Here is a 24629-nt window from a genome sequence, read left to right as displayed (position 1 = left end):
ATGCACACAGTCACTGCTTCATTCTTCACTTATTAAAGAAAACTGTTGATGATAGAGTGCTGGAACCATCACATTTGAAATAGTCTTTCTACCAGGTAATTCATAGCCAGGGATCCACTTCATAAGTTTAGAAAACCCTCTATCCTCAACAGTACTAAAGGGCTGATAATCTAAAATAAATAAATCAAGTAAGTCACGATCAATTAATTTCTTTTGGGCAGATGAAACATTTTTAGTGACGTAAGACCTAATTAATCTTTGTCTTTTAGGCGCAACACATGAATCAGCAGTCGAGGCTTCGCTATCAGGCCTGCTAGTGCTAATACTAGGTTCCTCTCTATCTTCTGTAGGCCTAGTTGGTCGTTTTTCCACTGAAGGTATTTCCTTAACACTATGACACGTTAGCTCAGTATATATTGCTATATGTTTTCTTTGCAAATGTCCTTTCAAATTTGTAATAGTTGACTTGTAAGAAATAAGTTGTTTGCAGATAGTGCAAAGCGCCTTATCATTGTCACTTTTCGTGAAATAATTCCACACCTCGCTTCGTTTTGACATGTTGTAAAACAACTCGCCTCGCTCAGCACTCGGCAAACTTAACACCGTTCCGTTTTAAAACGGGCTTGAGAACACCAGTACATCACCCGCCAACAGCCCGCAACCAGCAATAAGCAAAAACGTTGAAGAACTGTTGAGGAACGGCTAAAAATTGCTTTTCCAAACAGCTCTTGGCTCACTGCCAACTAAATACGTGACAAACAGTCGATTTAACAGCGAGGGAATGGGAGTGGTTAAGTACCGAGCAATGCCGATTTCAGGCCGAATAGCTCCGAACGCGCGGGTAGGTTCAAGGTTACATCAGTGTCTACTCACTAGCGAACAGTGAAAGACAAACTGTGGACTGTATTGAAGGAAAAACTGTTTGGTGGAACTTTTAAAAACAGTTCGTTCGTATTCCACCCGAAAACTGTTTTCTCCAAACAGTTGGACGTTTTTCTGTCCATCACTAGTAGGTATGCTTTAGCCATCCTTTTGTGAGAAACTTGTTCTTGAAAACCATTTGATTGAGGATTTAGCGTTAATGGGACTGATGGGACTGAAATTTCTGGATGGTTGATTGTTTTTTAATGGATAACAAGGACTTTCACAGCATGTTTTAATTAGGATGCTCGCGGGACCAAATAATTTGATTGAATGATCCAGGAAAACGTAATTTCCGGGAATGAATAATCAAGGTTCCACTGTATTGGATCAATTCACCATTTTCTCTTCTCCTTTGTGTGTCAATATAACTTGTATATCTGAACACCAGTGGCGTATACTGAGGGCTACCTAGGCTATCAGTGAAGCCCAGGCCTCAATTGAGAATGATGGGAATCTAAAGCACATTATAATGTAAGCATCTGTCATATTGTTCCATATACAAAACTTGAAAGCAGTGAGAATAAACGTTGCACGTATTTCTGAGAGCAAGGCATCAGAGACTGATATTGCAGCCCAGACTCTCGTCCCTCTCCCCTCGACTCACCTTGCTCGGCTTGCTGCTGTGTATCGGTTAGGAGCGGGGACCAGCGGGATAGATGTACTAGTCTTTGGTCCGTCTGATCGCCAATGCTAAATATCAACCATGTGTTACTCATCATATATACTTCTTCACCTCATACTTCTGACTTAATTATATAGATAACAGAGTGCTGGTATTTCACTCTTGTTTACTTCTACATCCTTGTAGGAAGACAATACAGGGCTACTGTTATAGGAGCAATATAGTTTTCTTTTTATTGGTAGATCTGCTAAAATGAAATGCAATCTTTCAGGTTTATTGTTCTCTTTTTTTTTTTTGGTTGGAATCCAACCCATGATCATGGGTTGGACACCACCACTGATCTCCTGAAGAAGCTAATTAACTAGTGAGCGATGGGTACGACCGCTGTATAATTCAACAATTTTATTTAATAATAATAATAATGATAATAATATGCTGCATAGCATCTGTATAGGCTTGGTGGTGACCTAATGGGGATAAAATGAATGTCAAAGATGTCATAAACACCCAGTCTCCAAGCTAGGGAAATTAACAGTATGAGGGGTTGATTCTGAAAAATGAACCGGGGCCATCGGACCAAAGTCAAGTACTCTATCCATTTAGCCACAAAGCCGGACTTGAATTTGCTAAACTTTAGGCTACCATCTCCACTGATCGGGTGTTGGTTATTGAAAGTAGCAGAGGCCAGGGCAGGAGCTTGTGAAACAGCCATGCCAACACAGCAGGCTTCTCCGTTGGCTATTGGCTGCAGCTCAAAACGCTGAAGGCTAAACCAACCATCAAAGAGGGGTAACCTAAGTCTAGTGGTATCCCACGTCTGGAATCTCCACGCTATACTGATATGGTCATCCTGAATCGGTCACTACTTCTGTGATCGGTGCAGTGACACGTTCTTCATTCACTGCTCATGGTGCAAGTTAACAGTCTACTCTTATCATAATGTGAACTCTGATGACAAGTATTTAAAAGGAGATTATTTTCGCACCATCCAGAGGTAGACATCCCATTGTTTCTACTCTGGACAAGGTTACCCATTAGCAGCTAATACTGCTCATGCACAGTAGAATTTATGCGACACTTTCAGTGATGTCTAGAACATAGTGCTTCCTCGAGCTCAAAGTCAGATAGGTTCCTTGCAGCATAAAAGTACGTGCATGCATGCATGTATGTGTGTGATCATTTTGTGAAAAACTAGAAAATGTTAGGAGCAGTTTTATGAACTTCTGGGTAGGCAGATCTAGAGAATTACCCTCTTCCAGCTTCAGCTGTTTTATTACAGTGTTATTTTAGCATGATCACCATAGTCAATTGTAAGTTAAACTGTGTTCTACCTACCTTACATTTCATTGTGTATTTTTTTAAATGTTCCTTTGAGATCTGAAGAAGCACCTCTCCAAAATATTTTTTACAAACAGTCTGCGTGTTATGGGAGTTCACTGTGACCAGGCACATGATCTGTGACAGTGGTTCTTAGTACACCTTTCTTCATAGCAAGTTCCTACAGCGCAGTAATTATGAGTTGGAAACAATGCAGGAGACTTGATGTTGTGTTCTTACAGCTTGTATTCAGCAGTCAGTTGTTTGTAGGCTTGCAGTCTTAACATAATTTTGTCCCTGTTCTGGCATGTTTTGTGGTCATTAATTTGGTATGTGTTACATGCACTATTACCGTATTTACGCGAATAATCCCCGCAACCTAACTTTAGGAAGGCTGATTTTGAAAAAAAAAATGCCAAATTTGACGCAAATAAAACCCGCACCCCAATTTCGTGCCGCAAGTTTTTTGAAAAATGCGGTATTATACACGTAAATACGGTATGTTCCTTTCGGTTTTTAAGAAATCAGTATGGATTAAGAGGAGAAAAATTGATGATAATATTTTTGTGTCACAATGTAACAAAAGTAAAAAAGACCTGATTGCAAGTGTAAGTGTTGTGAATAAAGAGGCAAGAGGGACAAGAAACTTGAGAGACTTCTGTCTGTTAGACAGGAAATGAGATTTTCTTCAATTCCACCCTGAATTGAGCTATCGTGTAAGAAACGACAAACTCAAATTTCTCACAGTAATACAGTAACTTAAAACTTTTACTGTCAATAAATCACTTGTAAAATAAATATGTTAAACCTCTTGAATATTTTTCTCTTGAACCTAATTCAGAATAACCGTTGATTAAAATTATTTTAATTACCAACGATTTCTGAAGTGCTGGGAAATATCAAGTCACATCCCCTGAGAACCATTGATCTATAGTTTTAGGTATACCAGTATTATCATTTACTATCAGTTTCCTTTCCCCATATTGTATGGCTATATTGTTATTTCTGTTCTGAGGAAATGGATAAAATAAAATGTTTTATGTTGTTTCTGGTGCTTGCAGGATATCATGATCGAGCTGTACAATAAGAACGTATGGAATGATGCCAAAACTGTCAACGTTATATCTACAGCCTGTTTCTCCAAGTTTACGAAGGTACTGTATGAAAAGGCTTAAATGCTCAGATAAGAAAGCTAACAAGATCGAAACATAGGAAGCAGATGGAGAAAAGTAACTTAGAATATAAGCATGAAAAATTAAAAAATTGAAATTTATTAATCCTTTGTGGTCCAATTAATTCCCCACCTGCATCTTACACAGGTCCAATTTAACATTAGCCAAGTATGGGAAAGATGTACATCAGTAAAATGCTGAACTTTTACATTAAAAATATGAACTGCCGTGAAAGTGTGGTGCATCCACATGCATTTGTTTGGGTGCAGTCCTGGGTTCCCTGGAGAGGTCTCACAATACAATGTTGTCCCATTTCTGCCTCCTTTCACTTTCCTGTCGAAACACATGGCACAGTCCTTAGATTTTGGCCTCATGACCATCCTTGAGATGTAACTTCCTATTCAGACAAAATTCTTGGTCACAACTGCTCCGTAAGCAAATTATCACAAAAAAAGTTTATTCTATTTCACCACCTATGTCTCTTGCACAGCTGCTCCATTGGCCGCATTTATGGGTATTTTGTTTCGTAACGTCCCCCATAAGCCCCATGATAACCAGATCCCTGAAAGTCTTGTAACTCATTTCAAGTTTATTTTCTGCCCTTTACTGCATATTATATAGTTCACCAAAGCCACCAGCTTCTTTTGTGTATTCCATAACACTGTTGTGACAATACTTTGAAAAATCATGGTCACCTTTTTCATTCATTACCCCCTACATTACCGTTTTTGCCACTGTCTTCCACATAAGTTCCTCCTCTTCCTCACTCAAAAAATTGCTTTCACTTTCAGAATTATTCAAGAAATCAAAGTCAATATCGCCACTGTCGCACAACCATCCTTAATTATCATCAGGTTCCATGCCGCGCCTGGTGGGTGCCATGTTGATAACAAATACAAACACAACAGTGACAAACTATCTCCAAAGAGAAAGCAACTAAGTTAAAACAAATTAACAGCAGATGGCAGCATGGAACAGAGAAATGTCCAGGCTAAATACTGAATAAAGCTCAGTGCCATTTTTGCTCCAATGTATGAAATATATAACTTTAAATTTGTGTCAGACTAGGTCCAACATAGGACCGGAACGGAAAATTACGGATGTCAGACTAAGTCTGACATTGAACCTTGAAGGTTTAATGAATAAATTTTCTGCCATTTAATTATTCAGTCAGTCGTCACCATCAGATGATTCAGATTGATCATAACTTATTTCTTTCTCACCATCTTTGTCACTGTCTTTTATGTCATCAAATGCATTTGAGATTGAACATTTTAAACGCATGACCGGTGATTTTTCATGCAATGTTTGGAGACCTACACATACTCTTGGTTGGAGACAATGCTAGATTTCAAAAGCTTCAGAACTGTTAGCAGAGCTCTTGCAGTGATAGCATCCATGAGAAGAAGATAACTTAGTAGAAGAATGTCTGCAGATTATCCATGAACTCCATGAAATATGCTTATTTGGTAGTGTTTTATGTGCAATAGGTAATATACTCACAAGAATCCAATCACCTGGGAGCAATAGAGCTGAAATATGTTGCCATCAGAAGGGATAATTTTTCTATTAATGTCAATTGATTATTGATCCTAACCTCCAAATAAGGTATGTAGTTACTAGAGGGCCAGGTTCTGTAAATGACAGTATGACATTTAATAACTCTCATGGTAGAGGATGATTTGAAATGGGGATAACTTACAAAGGGATCCTGATAAGTGATTCCTTTTACCTAGGTATCTTTCAATCCCACAAGTTTATCTAAAAAAAAAAGACCTCAAAATCATTATAATTTAACATACATTGAGATATAGAGCAATGTTGAAAGGATGGTAAGAGGTCTGTAAAAGACATTTTTCTGTTCTTAGGTGGGGATTATGAATCAAATGTTAAGACATGTTTGCATTGACGTAATGCACAACATTTTGCAGCTGTAGTAAAACAAAATCGCACTGGTGCACACTCAAAAACTGCTTGGTTCTGCCACTGCCTTCCAGATTTGCACCATTTATATCTCTCGCAAGAGTTAACAGTTTATTAGCTAACATTTCACGGAAAAAGTTTGAAGAAACGCAAGAATCTTACATGTGAAATTTTTAACATCAAGACATATATAGAGATAGGAACACATAATGGGATAAACATAATTGCTGGCCAGTGTGGCAACAGAGCAACAGAAAGAAGAGAGCCTATCTGTTCGAAGACGACAGTGTATGAAGATGTGGAGATTGTCCTTGTCCTTTTGTGTTTTCATGTTTGACCTTGTCTCCTTTTTCTGTTGCTCCCTCTTCCCACACTGACCTGTCAGTGTGACATAACGTAACTTGTAAAAAAGAAAAGTAATATGTATATCTGTGTTTCATTATGATTTCCCCTTACATTGCTCCAGCTGGATTGAAACATTGATGGTGCTTTGCCACTTTCTCTCTCCTCCACTATTCTCCTTTTGTAATTGTGTTCCATTCAAAGTTCCTTCTTATACTGGTTTTCATCAAGTCTATCCACCTTGCTCTGTGTCTGTTATGCTCTCTATTCTTCAAACTGAGACTCCATCATCTTTTTCAGTATACTTTTCTCCTCCATCTTTACATGTCCATATCATCTCAGTCTAGTCTATTCAGTTCTGTCATTCAACTTTCCTACTCTAATTTCCTTCCCGACACTTTATTTCTCACTTTGTCTTTCCTTATGTTTCCTGTTGCACGTCTTGAGAATTTCATTTCACTGGCTTGTGCTGTGCTCTCCTCTCCGTACTGTCCAGGTCTTCGCTGCATATGTCAGAAAGGGTTTATATTACATCTTGTACATCATATTCTCATACTTTCTTCGTACCTCCTTTCTCCAGACTAGGTTGTGTGCATTCTTGTAGAATGCATTCACCTCTCACACATTTTTGCTAATCTCTACCTATTTTCTTGCGTAATTAACACACTTTTTCGACGAAAAATACAGACTAAAACTTCGGAAATGTAAATTATTCGAGGAATTCAGATATTTAAAAAATTTATTTATTTACATTTAAAAGATACATCAAATATAATATACACGCAATTGGTTCAACTCATTTGCGGTTAATCATTATTTAGCGTAAAATTCCGGCATGAGATTTTTTCTGAAAAGTCAAATCAGGTACATTAGGTAAGTTGGACATGTGGGTTTGAAGTACCGACACTAGAAAATATTCTTCCTGTTATGAGCTGACAATACGACCTGAAGTGAAAAGTGAAATAAACATGTGCTAATAAAAGTTCAGTTCATGTAAATACATTATAATGACATACCGGCAAAAAAAGAAAAACAACTGTCCAACACAAGAAGGTGCCGGGCATTGAAGGAGAGACCCCTGCTGTATTTCCCCAAACCATTCATATCCAGTCTTGTACGAGCGACGTGTCTATCCATCCTTTTTTTTAAATATACGAACGTGGATCCCTTGTGGAAATTTTACTTTAGGTATTTTTTTTTAAATTTTAGAACAACATAAGGTGCAAGATTTCGGCCATCATCTGTTACAGCAAGCATTGCAGTATATTGTTCTTTTTCGCTTCTGGTAGCGCGTATGATAACACTCGATGTCCCGTTCTTATCGTTTGTTCGACTTTGTGACATACGGAAACGGATTGGCGTCTGACGTGTGGTTCCTATTTGGGGGAGCATATATTCTTTACTCCCATATCTGTGAGCGAGTTAATTTCTTAAGAAACCCCTTCCTTGCTTCAAGTAATGAGAAGAAACAAGCAAATGCAAATTAATCTATAATAGAAAGGAATATCAAAAGGAACACAGAACAGATAAACAGTGGCAGGTCAGTGTGTTTTAGCTAGTGTACAGTTAATGTCCTCCTTGCTTCTTTAAAACTAATACAAGATGTAATTTGTATCTATGAATGTTTTCTTATTTACACTTTTCACTTGTTCATGATTTGTATCCTGCTCAATTCTATATCGAACCCTAAATTATTTTTACACTCCCAAATACTTGATGTTCTTCACTATTCCAAAACTTTTGTTTCCGATTTCCATTCCTTTTTATCCTTCTCTCTTTCTCCTTATCATAAGAGTGTTATGTATTTCTTCACACTGATTCTGCTATTTCCCTGTATATAAATTAAGGTTATACATATTAAACAACAAAAAAAAAAATATTGTGTGGATTTCATGTTATAGGTGATGGTTGCTGCCCTCAAGTTCTTCCTGGGCACCGACAAAGAGGAGGAGTCAAAGGACAGTGACTCAGAGGTGAGTACTACATAACAAGTGGCTAATGGGCTGGGAGCCTGGCAGTTGGTGCTTGTCACTGCAGACCTGGTGAAAATGTATCACTAATTACGATATTCTATGCAAACAAGTGGAAATTACATGAAATGTTAAATATAATATAATTTTGTGTGGCTATTTCTAGCCGAGTGCAGCCCTTGCAAGGCAGACCCTCCGATGAGGGTGGGCGGCATCTGCCATGTGTAGGTAACTGCGTGTTATTGTGGTGTGTGAGTTGCGGGGATGTTGGGGACAGCATATACACCCAGCCCCCAGGTCACTGGAATTAACCAATGAAGGTTAAAATCCCTGACCCGGCCGGGAATCGAACCCAGGACCCTCTGAACCAAAGGCCAGTACGCTGACCATTTAGCCAACGAGTCGGACAAATGTTAAATAAAGAAAGCATATATAATTCTGCTCTATATTATTCTTAAATCGTTTTTGATTTTTATAAAAAATATTGGACATAAACAATAGATGCACACAAACAATACCTGTGTAAATACGATAAACTCAAGTTGAAGTATTTTAATATTAGCCACAAATGGTTAAACTTTCTTCGGATTCAATGTTTATGATTTTGAAAGGACAACCTTCGTTTCATGTTCTGCAAGGAATCTCTAGATAAGGAACTGTCATTCTATGAACTGAAGTTACCACCAACACAAGTTTAAACCACCATATATACAGATCAAGTAATGCTGCCTTCACAATGCACCTAGGTCAGTAACAGCAGCTGAGAACAACATGTTGGATTTTCTCCACTACGTTCCTCCTGAGCACCACCACTTTTTCACTTCTTTGAGTACAGCAAAAGGCATTGTATAGGAGGCACATTGAGGTGAAGCAGTACCAGCCTTATTTCAAATACAGTAACACCTCGTTAAGACGTTTCTGCGGGGTACAACAAAAATAAACATGTTAAGCGAAAAAAAGTACTACTGAATATACAAATAAAAACTATTCAGTGGGGATGTGGAAACACTAAATACGAATTTTTTTCCGACATCAGGGCATTTTACATTGTGTATCTGTGGGTACAGTGCAAACTACCGGTATATCTGCCATTTCTAAAGATGAGAGGAAAGTGTTAAAAGGTGTTAAAAACACGAGAGAACAATAATTATGAAAACCTTTTCCACTGGGGCTTATAAAATAACAAGTACACTGAAAGTTGCGAAAAACACCAAACAACAAATATGAAAACTTGTCCATGGGGGCCAATAAAAATATCAAGGTATTACTATTGCAGATCACATTCTTTCTAAAAAGAATATGCACATGATTATCAATTTGCAAATTTATTATTTTATATATGAACTTTGTCGCATCTTTCTGCCTTCGATCTTCCAAACTCTTCTTTTCTAAATTTAACAAAAGCTTGTTGTACGAAACCATTTGAGGATATTGAGATGTTCTTTTAAAATATAAATATTTCAAGTATTTCTTGTGCACCCTTTCAAGTTGATACACATGTATTTTTTTTTTACAAGATGCTTTATGTCGCACCGACACAGATAGGTCTGGGCATAGATATCAAGGATAATTAAATAAAAAACCACCTATTCAATACTTTCACGTTTAATGTGGTAAACAACTCTCATTATTGTTCCGTATTGAAGATGACGTTAGGCATAGATATCAAGGATAATTAAATAAAAAACCACCTATTCAATACTTTCCACGTTTAATGTGGTTAACAACTCTCATTATTGTTCCGTATTGAAGATGACGTTAGGCATAGATATCAAGGATAATTAAATAAAAAACCACCTATTCAATACTTTCCACGTTTAATGTGGTTAACAACTCTCATTATTGTTCCGTATTGAAGATGACGTTGGGCATAGATATCAAGGATAATTAAATAAAAAACCACCTATTCAATACTTTCCACGTTTAATGTGGTTAACAACTCTCATTATTGTTCCGTATTGAAGATGACGTTAGGCATAGATATCAAGGATAATTAAATAAAAAACCACCTATTCAATACTTTCCACGTTTAATGTGGTTAACAACTCTCATTATTGTTCCGTATTGAAGATGACGTTAGGCATAGATATCAAGGATAATTAAATAAAAAACCACCTATTCAATACTTTCCACGTTTAATGTGGTTAACAACTCTCATTATTGTTCCGTATTGAAGATGACGTTAGGCATAGATATCAAGGATAATTAAATAAAAAACCACCTATTCAATACTTTCCACGTTTAATGTGGTTAACAACTCTCATTATTGTTCCGTATTGAAGATGACGTTAGGCATAGATATCAAGGATAATTAAATAAAAAATAAAAAAATAAATAATAATAATAATAAAATAATAAGATAATAATAATAATAATAATAATAATAATAATAAAATAAAAAATAAAAAATAATAAATTAAATAAAAAAATTAAAAACGCATGGATAGGTCTTACGGCGATGATGGGATAGGAAAGAGTTAGGAGTGTGAAGGAAGTGGCGGTAGTCTTAATTAAGGTACAGCCCCTACATTTGACTTTTGTGAAAATGGGAAACCACGAAAAATCATCTTCAGGACTGCCGACAGTGAGGTTCGAACCCACTATCGCCTGAATACCGGCTACTGGCCGCACTTAAGCGACTGTAGCTATCAAGCTCGGTCCATGTAATTTCTAACATACATAAATATTTATTTCTCTTATGAGTATAAGCGGAATAAAGGACACATTTCATGTTACAAAAATGGTTCGTCACAATTCGCGTCGCCCACCACTGACTGTTATGAAAATACTTTTTTTTTTTTTTTTTTTCTAGAAGCGATTCCAAATGTCAATTTCTGTAATTCTTAGGAATAAGGTGTCCCAGTTATACATTGCTATAAATTGAACCTTAAAATGTATGTTACTCACTGACGGCTCATTTGTTCGTCTTTGTCAGTGACACCGCATTACTGAGATAGCAGCTTACAAACCTTGGTTTTGCACTGAACCCTCTTCCTTTGTTATCCTGGAATTTCCTACCCAGAACTCGCACTTGTCACACATCTTTTGTTATCGCAGCAGGCAATCCTTAACAGTTATTGAAGACATTCAAATGTATCTGCAATTATCGCATGGAGAAGTAGCTGTGGCAACTAGAGATAAGGTGGACAAAGTGGTCCTATTTAAATCCTGATTTTGAATTCAATAAGGCTATAAAAGACATATTATGGTGAAAATTAAAAAAAAAACGTACAATTTGACCTCACTTTGTCCAAATGTCTTCATTCAAGTATGCACCTGTCACTTTTTGTGACAAAGAAAGGTAAGAGGTTAAGACTATGCTGACAGATAAACGGATGAGCTTAAATCAAGACAATTAGAAAAAATCAGTTGTTGTACAGTGTTTCAAAAGGACTGAAAATGTAGCCATATTTAAATGAATTTTAATAGTGCATGTTTTCCAGTTTATTGTGCATGTTTTGCCATGTGATAGAACATGAATGCATGCATATTTTGAGATTTGATAATGCATGGAAATCTGGGCTCTAGATATGAGTAAAGAATTAGAAACACAGATAAGGCTTTTTTGTGGATGAAGTCATAGTTGATAGAGAAATAAGTTACAGAATTGTAAGTGACTGTAAAAAGACCTTGAGTAAATTGCGAAATGAATAGCACACAGTGATGTGATTGTAAACACCGTGAAAAGTATGTAATTTTCAGAGAGAGGAAAAGTCCTCTTACTGGATTAATGTGGTGAAAGTACTTCATACCCCTGTGGGCGAGGGACGCAGACAAAGAACACACCCACGGTATTCCCTGCCTGTCGTAAGAGGCGACTAAAAGAGGCGACCAAGGGATGATTGAATTAGAACCATGAAACTGCTTGTGATTAGTACCATCACGTGGGGAACACCATGGGTCGCCTTTACTTACGAGTAGTATCACTATGTTAGGTACACAATAGGTTTGTGATTAGTAGCAGCAGAGATTGGTTTACTTTGGATTTACAATACCCGCGATTAGTACCACTATATGTGGAACACCTCTGGCTTATATTGCCTGTGATTAGTACCACTATATGAGTGACATCGTGGGTCTGCGTTGTCTGTGATTAGTACCCACTATGTGAGGAACACCACGGGAATACCGGCACCCGTATTTAGTACACGTATGTGAAGAACACCGTGAGTTTGCGTTGCCTATGAGTGGTGCCATTATGTGAAGAACTTTACCTGTGCGACGTACAATATTTGTGAGTAGTACCATAATGTGTGGAACGCCGTGAGTCTACGTTACTTTTGATTAGTACCGCTACATGAGACATACCATGATTCTTCTTTACTAGCGATAAGTACCATTATGAAGGGCCGTAGACCTAGATTTTGGACCTCTTTAGACAACAAGCATCATCAATTCAGGATTGTCGTTTAGAAGCAGCCCCTTGGTCAGAAATACTGTTGTTTTTTAATAGTTTCTGCGGGTCGGGTCAACTGATTGTTTTAAGTTCATAATCAATGTTCATCGTCTTTTTTTGAGTGGATCAATTTTGGAATTATTTTCAACATTCAGTATTATGAGTTGGATCCGCTGATTACAGTATTTTAATTTCATATTCATCCATTCATTCTTCATCATCTCGTTTTGAGTTCTGGTCCGTGGATGAATTTTGGACTTTTAAATTGTCATTACATTTTGTCCATTTCGTACCATTAGGGACCAATGACCTAGATGTTAGGCCCCTTTAAACAACAAGCATCGTCATCATCATCATCGAAGTGCGTCATGGGGATCACTGTAACTACCTAGATGTTAATATAATTAAAAATCTTCATTGGGGTAATCATATCAATGAAGTTGTAAATAAAGGTTAGAGAACTCTTCACATGGTTTTGAGTAGGGCTCGGATGTTTAGGAAAAGTCATATTTTTTCTGTGTCTCTATTTTCTGACCTGACTGGATTTTGGTGCAAATCAGGTGTTTATTGTCACAATTAGTGATTTTTATTTGTGATATAAATGCCTATTTTGGCTATTTTTTGTCATAAGGTCATATTTTGAGCTATTTTTGTAGAAACGTCATATTTCGATCATATTTCGGCGGTTTGGCGACAGCTGTAGTTGTACAAAATCATTGTGAACTTTCCGAATGAGAACTAGTATTCACAAAACTGCTTTTCCATATCACATCTGTAGTTATTACAAGTGGAATACTCTGCCTCTTCTACCAAGATTACACAGGAATTGTTTTCCTGCAGTTTGTCCTAAAGTCTGGCATATATTAAGTCGAACTTCGGAATTATATCGAATGTAATTACTCGTTTAGAAGCTGCTAGCTTAGAAATTCATGCAAGTATTGAAATTGTGAGAAGTATTGAACTTTCAGCACAACAATCACTTGGAATAGTTGGCGTCAGTGTAAAATGGAAACTTTAAAATGTGCTTAATCGAAGTGACGCTTTTCGCTATGTGTGCAAGATATATAATGTTCTTAAAGGAGAAGGTACCAGTACATTTCAAGATGAGTGCATACTCGACAGCCATGATTTAATATTATTTAAATATGCACCAATAACGTCTTGTGACGTAGAAATGAGCTTCTCTTCTTACAAAAATGTGTTAAGTGATAATCGGAAGTCTTTGGTGCCTGATGCTTTGAAGATGAATCTTGACATACACTTCAATACCACCCGCGAAGAAGAATGAAAAAGTTCTATGAGTTTGCACTATTTGCCCTGCCGCCATACCATAATGTATTGAAAGACATCTACTTAATTAATTTTGTGGTGTTCAATTTGAACTTTAACGCATTTGAGTAATATTAATGTAATCTGGGCTTAAACGTTCCAAAATATTTTTTTAAATAGATTGATTTCTAGTTTTCTCGTATTTCAAACCACCAATGAAGGATGAAAACATTTTTGACTTTTAAAATATTGTGTAATCTGATAATCTTAGCGAACTTAGTACTTTAAAGGTATGTATTCAAAAACGTTTGATAAGTAAATCGAGGAAAATGGACTGTGAATAATTGCTAAACATGTATATTCTGAAAATTAATATGAAAGGAAGAATAAAGAATTTAGTTAAGAAATATATGTCAAAGGAATTGCTGTTTCGATGTATAACTTATTTTAAAATGGCCATATGTAGATTAATAATTTTCGGGTCATATTTTGTAATTTTTACGTCATATTTCGTCGCTTTTGAGGTCATATTTCGTCACTTTTGGAGTCATATTTGCTTGCTTATTTGGACTATTTTTAGGTCTTAAACATCCGAGCCCTAGTTATGAGGTTATTTAGGGGTTGTAATAAGGATGTAAATGAGAAGGTTTTTAAGTCTCTGGTAAGACCCCAATTAGACTATTGGTGCCAGTTGTATGAGACTCTGACCAGAATTACTTGGTTCAGTAACTGGAACAGATCCAAATGAAAGCAGCACAATTTGTTCTGGGCGATTTCCAACAAAAGTTTATTTAGTGTTACGAAAATGTTACAGGGCTCACACTGCAGTCTGTGACACCCATCAACTTGGAATGTTTTGTCATGCACTGCTGTATGAGATATTGTGGATAACTCACCATAACTTTGGGCTGGGAAGATTTTGGACTGAGGAAACGAGCTACTCGACTAAGTGGTACGTTTTGTGCTGTGAGTGGAATGACATTATTCGGTGAATAAGCTTAAATGGAGATTTCAAAAGTAGGAAAGATCGTAATATGAAGGTAAAGTTGGAAGTTAAGAGGACAAATAGGGGCAAATACTTGTTTATGTGAAGAGGAATTAGAAGTTGGAATAATTTATGATGGGAGATTTTGATGCTTGTTGTTTTAAGGGGCCTAACATCGAAGGTCATCGGCCCATGGGAGATTTTAGATAAGTTTCCAGCTTCTATGAAATCATATAAGAAAAGATAAGGTAAACAACTGATAGGGAATCTCCTACCTGGGCAACATCCCTAAATGCAGATCCATGGTCATTGATTGATTGATTGATTGATTGATTGATTGATTGATTGATTGATTGATTGATTGATTGATTGATTGGGGGGAGTATGTTTGGAAATAAAATAATTGGTTTATTTACATTCCTGCAGGACGAACCATCGGCTAAGGAGGTAGTGATGGCCAATCGAGTGAACAAGAAGACCCGTAAGAGAGAGAAGCAGCTCAAGAAGGTGAAGCAACTCGTTGTCGTGAGTATTCTTCAGTTCTTATTTTAGATTACAACTGCCACGGAGTCACTGTAGTCTGTGGCACCCATTAACTTGGAAGTTTTTTCGTGAATTGTTCAACAAGATATTGTGGATAACTCGGTAAGCCCTGCTTAACCTTTTCATTGCTGGGAAAAAGTCTCTTTTATAAAAGCCCCATGCTGAATTACTTTTAATAATTGGTATGAATACACTGACCATGGAAGGTCCTAAACTGATCACTTTCTTACACAAATATACAACTACACTGAATACAATAACTGCTCAGTGCTGCCCAATTTAAGTAAAAATATATGTAAATTTTACAGTAAAAAAACATTACAAGTCGGGCTGAGTGGTTCAGACAGTTGAGGCACTGGCCTTCTGACCCCAACTTGGCAGATTCGATAGGTTAATAACTGAGAAATATCCTAACCTGTTGTTTCATTCTGCAACAGACCGAGAGTAATAACACTACAGTGGAACCTTGATATCCCGAATCACCTCAGGAGTTGAATTTTATTTCGAGTTATTGAAATTTCGAGATATAAGAATACCATTTTTGAGTCTTTAGCACATAATTGAATCATATGTATCTACAGGCTTATACTCTATACATTATTTTTAACAGTATTTAAAAATATACAAACAAACTCTATTTTACAGCATCACTTCAATTATAACCCTTAATATAACAACTTTTTAGAAGACAGGATACAGCACATACAGTAGTGAAACAAGAAACATACCTTGGTTAACACCTTTGAAAAAAATCTGTTAGTCTCTTCTGTTTGTTACTGTTAACCTTTCCTCCCTTCATGTTGAAACTTGTCAATACCACACAGCCGAGAATTGTAAATGGAGCTTGTCATCTGCAACTTCGGAGGTTGCTTTCCTACGTGACCGATAATTAATTCACACAAGAAACAGTGAGGCTTCACGGATTTTCCGATCATTAGAAGTTTTAGTTTTTCGATTCCCGTCACATTAGCTTGCAGCATCACTGTAAACCTTTATTTACTTGTTAACTGTTCCTCACAATCAAAAGATGTAAATTTCATGATGATTGATTCATATTGAACTGTGATCACAATAATAGTTAAAAATTTTATTTTTAAGGTCCACTTTTTTAATACAAACTATGCAATGTTTACATTTCATCTCCGTTCAGGCACTAGTTTCATCAGCCATTAATGTACAGCCCCAGCATTTGCCTGGTGTGAAATTGGGAAACCACGGAAAACCCTCTTCAGGGCTGCCGACAGTGGGGTTCGAACCCACTATCTCACGGATGCAAGCTCACACGTGCGCGCTCCTAACCGTATGGCCAACTTGCCTGGCAAGTTTCTGATGCAAAGATTAATATTGGAACGTAGTAGATATGATATATGGCAGGAGCTGGACAAGGGAAATGGGTGATTGTATTAGCCAATTCCTCGATTGATATTATTTTACATGACACATATTATGTTACCCAGAATTTCAGAGAATTTGAATATTCTTCAAGAACAAGCAGTGTTGCAAAGTCTGGCTCTAGTTGCCTCCTGGTATATGTTTAAACTATTAGTCTGCCAACCAGCCTCTTCGTAAGTGCTTATGTTTCCAGGTTTCGGTGCTTTCCTTTACACTACATACTTGTGCTTCTGTGAATTTTGAACTGACTAACGTTAAAGAGGAAAGAAACTTCATTCAGTTTTGCTTCAGGATATATAAAACTGCTGCAGAAATCCATCGAATGCTAAAAGAGGCTTTTGGCGACCAAGCTTTAAAGTAAGCAAACACATTTGCAGAGGGGCCGTGAATTTGTAGAAGATAACAAACATTTGTGTTGATTCTCAGCATTCACACCCCTGAAATGATTGCAAAAGTGTGTGAGGTTATCCATGAAGACAGACCATTCATGATGTTTGCTATTGTGTTGGAGTGTCATACAAAACATGTTGACACATTTTAGCAAATGAACTGAACTTGAGGCAAATTACATCGAAGTTGGTTCCTCTTCTCTTGAGCAATGGCCAACTAAACCGTTGGATTTGAGTGTGCACTGAGCTCCAAAAAACAGTTAAAGAAGATTCTGACTTCCTGTCCAGAGTCATAATTTACGATGAATTGTGGGTGTATGGTTAAGATCGTGGAACAAAGCAGCAATCTTCTCAATGGAAGTCGCCTTTCTCTCGATGGACAGAAAAAGTGTGCCAAGTTTGAAGCAGCATCAAGCTGATGTTTATTTTCAAGATTTTATTTTCCATTATAAATTCAAGGAATTCTCCACAAGAAGTTTGTAGCTCTGCCCAGATGGTTTCATTGCCGCCATCTTGTATTGCTTTTTAGGATGACTTATGCATCCTGAATCAGGATCCAGTGTTAATTTTTCCCCATCACATCACATTTTCTCAAAAATCCTGTATTACGTTTATTTCATCACATGCACTAATGCACTTCTTACATTGTTAGGAAGTGTGTTGCTTTAATTTAGATTTCCATATTCTTTTATTAATTTATTTTGTTATTTTATTAATTCGACATCCTCCAGCCATCTCGTAGTCCTGTATTATCACACTCAGAGTGTAGAGCCGGCAACTATGTACAACATAGTGCGCGGTTTTGGTTGAGTGGTTGTCATTCTCTTGTTGTGCTTCGTCCGCGACAGTCTGAGTTGTGTTTCGCTTGCTAGTGAAAAGAGATTTTTGTCTTCATAAGCGCTCTATATGTGAGTGATGCACTGTGTTAATATTTTTATTGAACTTACATCTATCAACATGCCATGACGTGGCTGCAAGAACAATCCAGATACATTCTGCTATGTATGTGGAAGTTTCTTGCCGATAAGACAGCGGCGCAATATAACCGAGTTCGTGAGAAAGGCCTACTACGCCTACTTTGGCTTGAAACTTGGAGACCAAGACAAGCCGTGGACACCACATAAGGCTTGTAGAACCTGTATAGAACATTTACAGCAATGGGTGAACAGTAAGTGAACTGCGTTGCCATTCGGTATTCCAATGATGTGGCGAGAACCCTCAGACCACAGTACTCACTGCTACTTCTGTTCTGTGAATGTGAAGGAATTTCACAGCAGCAACAAAGGTAACATTGTGTATCCAAGCAATATTTGATCTGCAATTTTACCTGTTCCTCATGGCCCTGATACACCAGTACCACAGCGTCCAGAACATTTACAGGATGGTCCCTCTTCTGAATCTGATGCAGAAATGGCGGGCACCAACTCTGACTGTGATTTCTCCCCTGAATGTGTTGAAAAAGAACCAAGACTGTTCAAGCAAAGTGCATTAAATGACTTTCTTCGAGATCTTGGCCTTACAAAGGAATCTGCCGAGTTACTGAGGTCTAGACTTCGTGAAAGGAACATGTTGGCACCAGGGACGATGTACTATTGGTACAGATACTGAGAACAAGAATTTACACCCTTCTTTTCTGACGAGGGAGCCTTGGTTTACTGCAACAACATTCCGGTGGTTATCTTGAGACTATGACCTTGTTGACTGGAGACTTTTCATCGACACTTCCAAATGTAGTTTGAAGTGCGTCCTTCTTCACAATGAAAACAAACTTGCATCCATTCCCATTGCTCATTCAGTTATTATGCAAGAAACGTATGGAAATCTCAAAATGCTGTTGTGTAAACTGAAGTACCAGGATCACAAGTGGCAAGTGTGTGATGATTTCAAAGTGATAGGTATTCAGTTAGGTTTACAAGGAGGTTATACAAAGCACCCCTGCTTTCTGTGTGAGTGGGACAGTCAAGCAAGGTTACATCACTGGACTCAAAAAGAATGGCCACGTAGACAATGGATTGTAGGGTCGAAAAATATAAAACAAGAAACTCTTGTTCACAAGAGCAAAATAGTTATCTCCGTTTCATATCAAACTAAGGCTTATGAAGCAATTTGTTAAGGCCCTAAACGATGAATATGATTGCTTTCAGTACCTGTGTCATTGATTCCCAGGCATCAGTAATTCCAAAATCAAGGAGGGTGTTTTCACAGGTCCAGATATCAGAAAACTTTTTTCTGATGCTAATTTTGAAGACGTTATGTGCGCTGCAGAACGATCGGCATGGACAGCATTCTGGAATGTGGTCAAAAGCTTTCTTGGAAACACCAAGGACTCAGACTACAAACAAATGGTGGATAGATTGCTTGTTTCTTTCCAAGATTTAGGCTGCAAAATGAGCTTGAAATTGTACATGTTACATTCACATCTGGACTATTAACCTGAGAACCCAGGAATGCTGAGCGAAGAGCAAGGAGGAAGATTCCATCAGGATCTACAGGAAATGGAACGCAGATATCAAGGGAATGGAACAAATATCCTGGCAGATTACTGCTGTTTTTTTTTTAAAATAAAAATGCTGTTTGTTCAGGGTGTTGACCTATAGAGATCTTTTGCCCCTACTTGCACCATGTGATATGAACCTGCGTTTAATTGGAATGGAGGAAGTGTAGAGTGTTGAATGTGAGGAAAGGAACGTTAAGGACGACACAAACATCCAGTCTCCAGGCCAGGGATATTAATCATTTACAATTTTAAAACCCCTGACCCAGCCAGGAATCGAACCCGGGGCCGCCAGGTGACAGGCGGACGCGTTGCCCCCTACACAGCGGGGCCGGACTTACTGCTGGTTACTAAAGAGAGAAGGTCCAACTACACCTCACACACAAAAAGTAAGGCGAAGACGTTTGTTATACTAAGGTTGGACATTATAAAATTGAAGCCATAGACTTACCATTCTCAGTACGTTATGAGGCTTAATGCCTGGTAAATTTTGATCCATATGGTTGTATTTTTCTACAGATCTGTTAACACAGTACACTACATATCTTTATATTATGTTCATAAGTATACCTGTGTCAGATAGGAGTGTTTTCTTTTTTGTTTTTGTTTTTTTGCTAGGGGCTTGACGTCGCACCGACACAGATAGGTCTTATGGCGACAGTGGGATAGGAAAGGCCTAGGAGTTGGAAGGAAGCGGCCGTGGCCTTAATTAAGGTACAGCCCCAGCATTTGCCTGGTGTGAAAATGGGAAACCACGGAAAACCATCTTCAGGGCTGCCGATGGGATTCGAACCTACTATCTCCCGGATGCAGATAGGAGTGTTCAGATGGGTGAAAATAATAAGAAAGAAGTGTTCTTTACTTGTGATAATAGTAATCTTGCATGTGCACGTGCTGCATTTTTATCAAATTTTCATTTTGAATTTGCACAAAAACCTGATGTGATAGGGGAAAACTGACTTCAGTTCCAGAATCAGCATGGCCGAAATATAAAAGATCACTATATAAACTTCATGCAGTGATCGGAAAGTTTGAATTCGTAGGTCAGTGTTATCAACTAGAAGTTTTACTAAACAAAAAAATAATTGAGACTACTGAGGGAAGATGTGAGGTGTTTTGATTCCATTGAAGAGATCCAAGCAGAATCACAGGAGGTAGTGAACACATAAAGCCAGAAGATTTCCTTGAGTGCTACCAAAAATGAAAAAAATTGATGTATTCAAGGCCAGGGTGACTACTTTGAAGGTGGTAGAAATTAAGCATAAACACGTTCACAGCCACTGACGCTTTAAAGAGTCGAGGTGATATATGCAGCAATGCCGCTGCCGCTTTAAAGCATCCAGAGCCCTATGTTTCTAAAGCTACATAGAAACGTGCCGGCTTGGCGATTGATGCTTGTGGTTATGCCGGCACTGCAAGAAGGTTACCTTTAGAACAATTTGCCACATGCGGTTCCATTGTTGAGCAATTACGTGACTATCAGTATTGCTTCGAAATGGAGAAGAACAGGTCAGAGCCCAGTCCGTCTCATCGTAAGAAGAAGAAGTATGAGACACAATTTTATACTAATGAATATTTAATTAAAATGTTAGAGAATTCTGACAGCGATTCTGATATATTGTCAGCCAGTGAGGACAATGAGTGAAGGAATTCTGAGAGCGGAAGTGACAACAGTGCGTGAATGAAAACGACAGTGTTTTTTGAAAATGTGCAATCAACATCCGCAAATGAAGAGGAAATTAATTGGGTAGGTGATCCAGTAGGAATGACTTGTTTCCCATTTACTAAGAAGGAAAGCTTTCTTATTTGCCCGGACAATAACCAGCCTATTGACTACTTCCGTCTTTTATTGGAAGATTTATTTCTCCAAGAAGTTTTAGACGAAACTAATTGCAATGCCATACAGATATTTTTTGGTACACATTGTGAATCTGTCTGTGCAAAGACGTAACTTTAGAAGAGCTACTGGTATTTTTGGGTGTGTTTCTCCACATGGATAACGTGAAAATGAATAGATTACAGGATTATTGGAAGAAAGATGTTTTATTCCATAATAAAAGGCATTTCAGCAAGTATGAGTCGCAATAGGTTTCTTCTGACATTGCGCGCTCTTCATTTTTCAATTAATCCTGGTGGAGGTGAACCGAAACCAAGTGACCGCTTGTACAAAATAAGACCAGTGATCACATATTTCAACAACAGGATGTCAGAAGTGTACTATCACTAGATGAAAGCAGGGTTCTTTGGCGAGGTCGTTTGTAATTTCGTCAATACATCCAGAACAAGCAGCTTAAATATGGAGTGAAATTTTACATGCTGACAACACCAAAAGGATTCACCCAGAAAGTTGCGATATATACTGGTTCATTATATGATTGTGGTGGTAAAGGTCATGCACAGAAGGTAGTTATCCATTACAGTATTAGCAGTTAAATTAAATTTTGGTCACCACATTTTTATGGACAACTATTACAGCAATTTTGATTTGGCTAAGAAACTCTTGGATGAAGGAACACACTGTACTGGAACGCTAAGGTTGGATGGAAGAAATTCACCTAAGGAAGTGAAAGTTGCAAAACTGAAAAAAGGGGAGACAGTTGCTAGATATGCTAATGGAGTTGTGATAGGCAAGTGGAAAGACAAACGAGATGTAAGTTACATCTCAACAGAGTATGAAAATAGACTTGTGAAAGTGGAAAACAGACAGAAAGAAACAGTAAAAAAGCCTTTGCCAGTTTTTAGTTACAACAAATTCATGCCAGGAGTGGATAGACAAGATCCCAAAGGAAAACGGTTTGTTGGCCTAAGAAACTTTTCATACACTTTGTTGAAATGATTCTGCTGAATTCACATTACTTGTTCAGTAAGTACTCTGGTGGCACTGTGCCACTTTATGATTTCAGACTGAACGTTATCAAGCAACTGTTACCTTCAATGAGTGAAAAGAACCGCTTATCATGTGATGTGCCACTGCAGCATGTTCTCGTAAAGCGCAAACCAACACCAGGAAAGAAACAGATTATGAGGAAGAGATGTACACTCTGTGCTCAGAAGGAAGACGAACAGACACAATAGACACAATTTACGAATGCCCCACGTATCCAGGTCAACCAAGATACTGTCTACGGTGCAGTGTTATCTGTCAAACAAATAGATGTATAATCAAAGCTCTCACCACTAGTGCCGTTCGTAAATATTATGTGGACATAATTAGCATGTTTGTGTTTTTATTATTTGTTTAACAATAAAACTGGATTTTGTCAAAATTTAAGACAAACAGATGTTTATTTACAGTAATGTGCTCCCTGATCCAACACGTGCATTGTTATACAAATAATTAATACAAAAGAAAAGTCTTGCTTGACGCTTTAAAGCATCAGATGGCACTCTCATCCGAAACATGGCCTGAAGTGCCACGGACGATTTAAAGCGTCAATAAATACACTGACTGACAGAGCAAATGCAACACCAAGAAGGAGTGGTTCGAAAGGGATGAAAGTTGGGGAAAAAACAGAGACGGCACGGACGAATAATTGATGTTTATTTCAAACTGATATGCAGGTAACACAATGCGCACGGCATCGACTCAGTAGGATGTAGGACCACCGCGAGCGGCGATGCACGCAGAAACACGTCGAGGTACAGAGTCAATAAGAGTGCGGATGGTGTCCTGAGGGATGGTTCTCCATTCTCTGTTAACCCTTTGCCACAGTTGGTTGTCCGTACGAGGCTGGGGCAGAGTTTGCAAACGGCGTCCAATGAGATCCCACACGTGTTCGATTGGTGAGAGATCCGGAGAGTATGCTGGCCACGGAAGCATCTGTACACCTCGTAGAGCCTGTTGGGAGATGCGAGCAGTGTGTGGGCGGGCATTATCCTGCTGAAACAGAGCATTGGGCAGCCCCTGAAGGTACGGGAGTGCCACCGGCCGCAGCACATGTTGCACGTAGCGGTGGGCATTTAACGTGCCTTGAATACGCACTAGAGGTGACGTGGAATCATACGCAATAGCGCCCCAAACCATGATGCCGCGTTGTCTAGCGGTAGGGCGCTCCACAGTTACTGCCGGATTTGACCTTTCTCCACGCCGACGCCACACTCGTCTGCGGTGACTATCACTGACAGAACAGAAGCGTGACTCATCGGAGAACACGACGTTCCGCCATTCCCTCATCCAAGTCGCTCTAGCCCGGCACCATGCCAGGCGTGCACGTCTATGCTGTGGAGTCAATGGTAGTCTTCTGAGCGGACGCCGGGAGTGCAGGCCTCCTTCAACCAATCGACGGGAAATTGTTCTGGTCGATATTGGAACAGCCAGGGTGTCTTGCACATGCTGAAGAATGGCGGTTGACGTGGCGTGCGGGGCTGCCACCGCTTGGCGGCGGATGCGCCGATCCTCGCGTGCTGACGTCACTCGGGCTGCGCCTGGACCCCTCGCACGTGCCACATGTCCCTGCGCCAACCATCTTCGCCACAGGCGCTGCACCGTGGACACATCCCTATGGGTATCGGCTGCGATTTGACGAAGCGACCAACCTGCCCTTCTCAGCCCGATCACCATACCCCTCGTAAAGTCGTCTGTCTGCTGGAAATGCCTCCGTTGACGGCGGCCTGGCATTCTTAGCTATACACGTGTCCTGTGGCACACGACAACACGTTCTACAATGACTGTCGGCTGAGAAATCACGGTACGAAGTGGGCCATTCGCCAACGCCGTGTCCTATTTATCGTTCGCTACGTGCGCAGCACAGTGGCGCATTTCACATCATGAGCATAACTCAGTGACGTCAGTCTACCCTGCAATTGGCATAAAGTTCTGACCACTCCTTCTTGGTGTTGCATTTGCTCTGTCAGTCAGTGTAAATATTGTTTTAAATGAATAATATTGACT

General features: G+C 38.7%; 1 protein-coding gene across 3 annotated transcripts in view; it reads left to right on the top strand.

Annotated features, from left to right (window-relative positions):
- Positions 1 to 24629, top strand: part of Mys45A (SDA1 domain containing protein Mys45A) — a 274404-nt gene that overhangs the window by 147908 nt on the left and 101867 nt on the right. For all 3 annotated transcript variants that reach the window (XM_067143006.2, XM_067143005.2, XM_067143007.2), the window contains exons 7-9: positions 3925 to 4017; positions 8202 to 8273; positions 15347 to 15445. In XM_067143006.2, coding sequence (XP_066999107.2) covers positions 3925 to 4017; positions 8202 to 8273; positions 15347 to 15445 — 264 coding nt within the window. The remainder of the gene's footprint in view (positions 1 to 3924; positions 4018 to 8201; positions 8274 to 15346; positions 15446 to 24629) is intronic.

This window comes from Anabrus simplex, chromosome 3, assembly GCF_040414725.1.
Source record: "Anabrus simplex isolate iqAnaSimp1 chromosome 3, ASM4041472v1, whole genome shotgun sequence".
NCBI lineage: Eukaryota > Metazoa > Arthropoda > Insecta > Orthoptera > Tettigoniidae > Anabrus > Anabrus simplex.
Note: the sequence above shows the minus strand (reverse complement) of the source record. Positions and strands in the feature narration are given on the sequence as shown.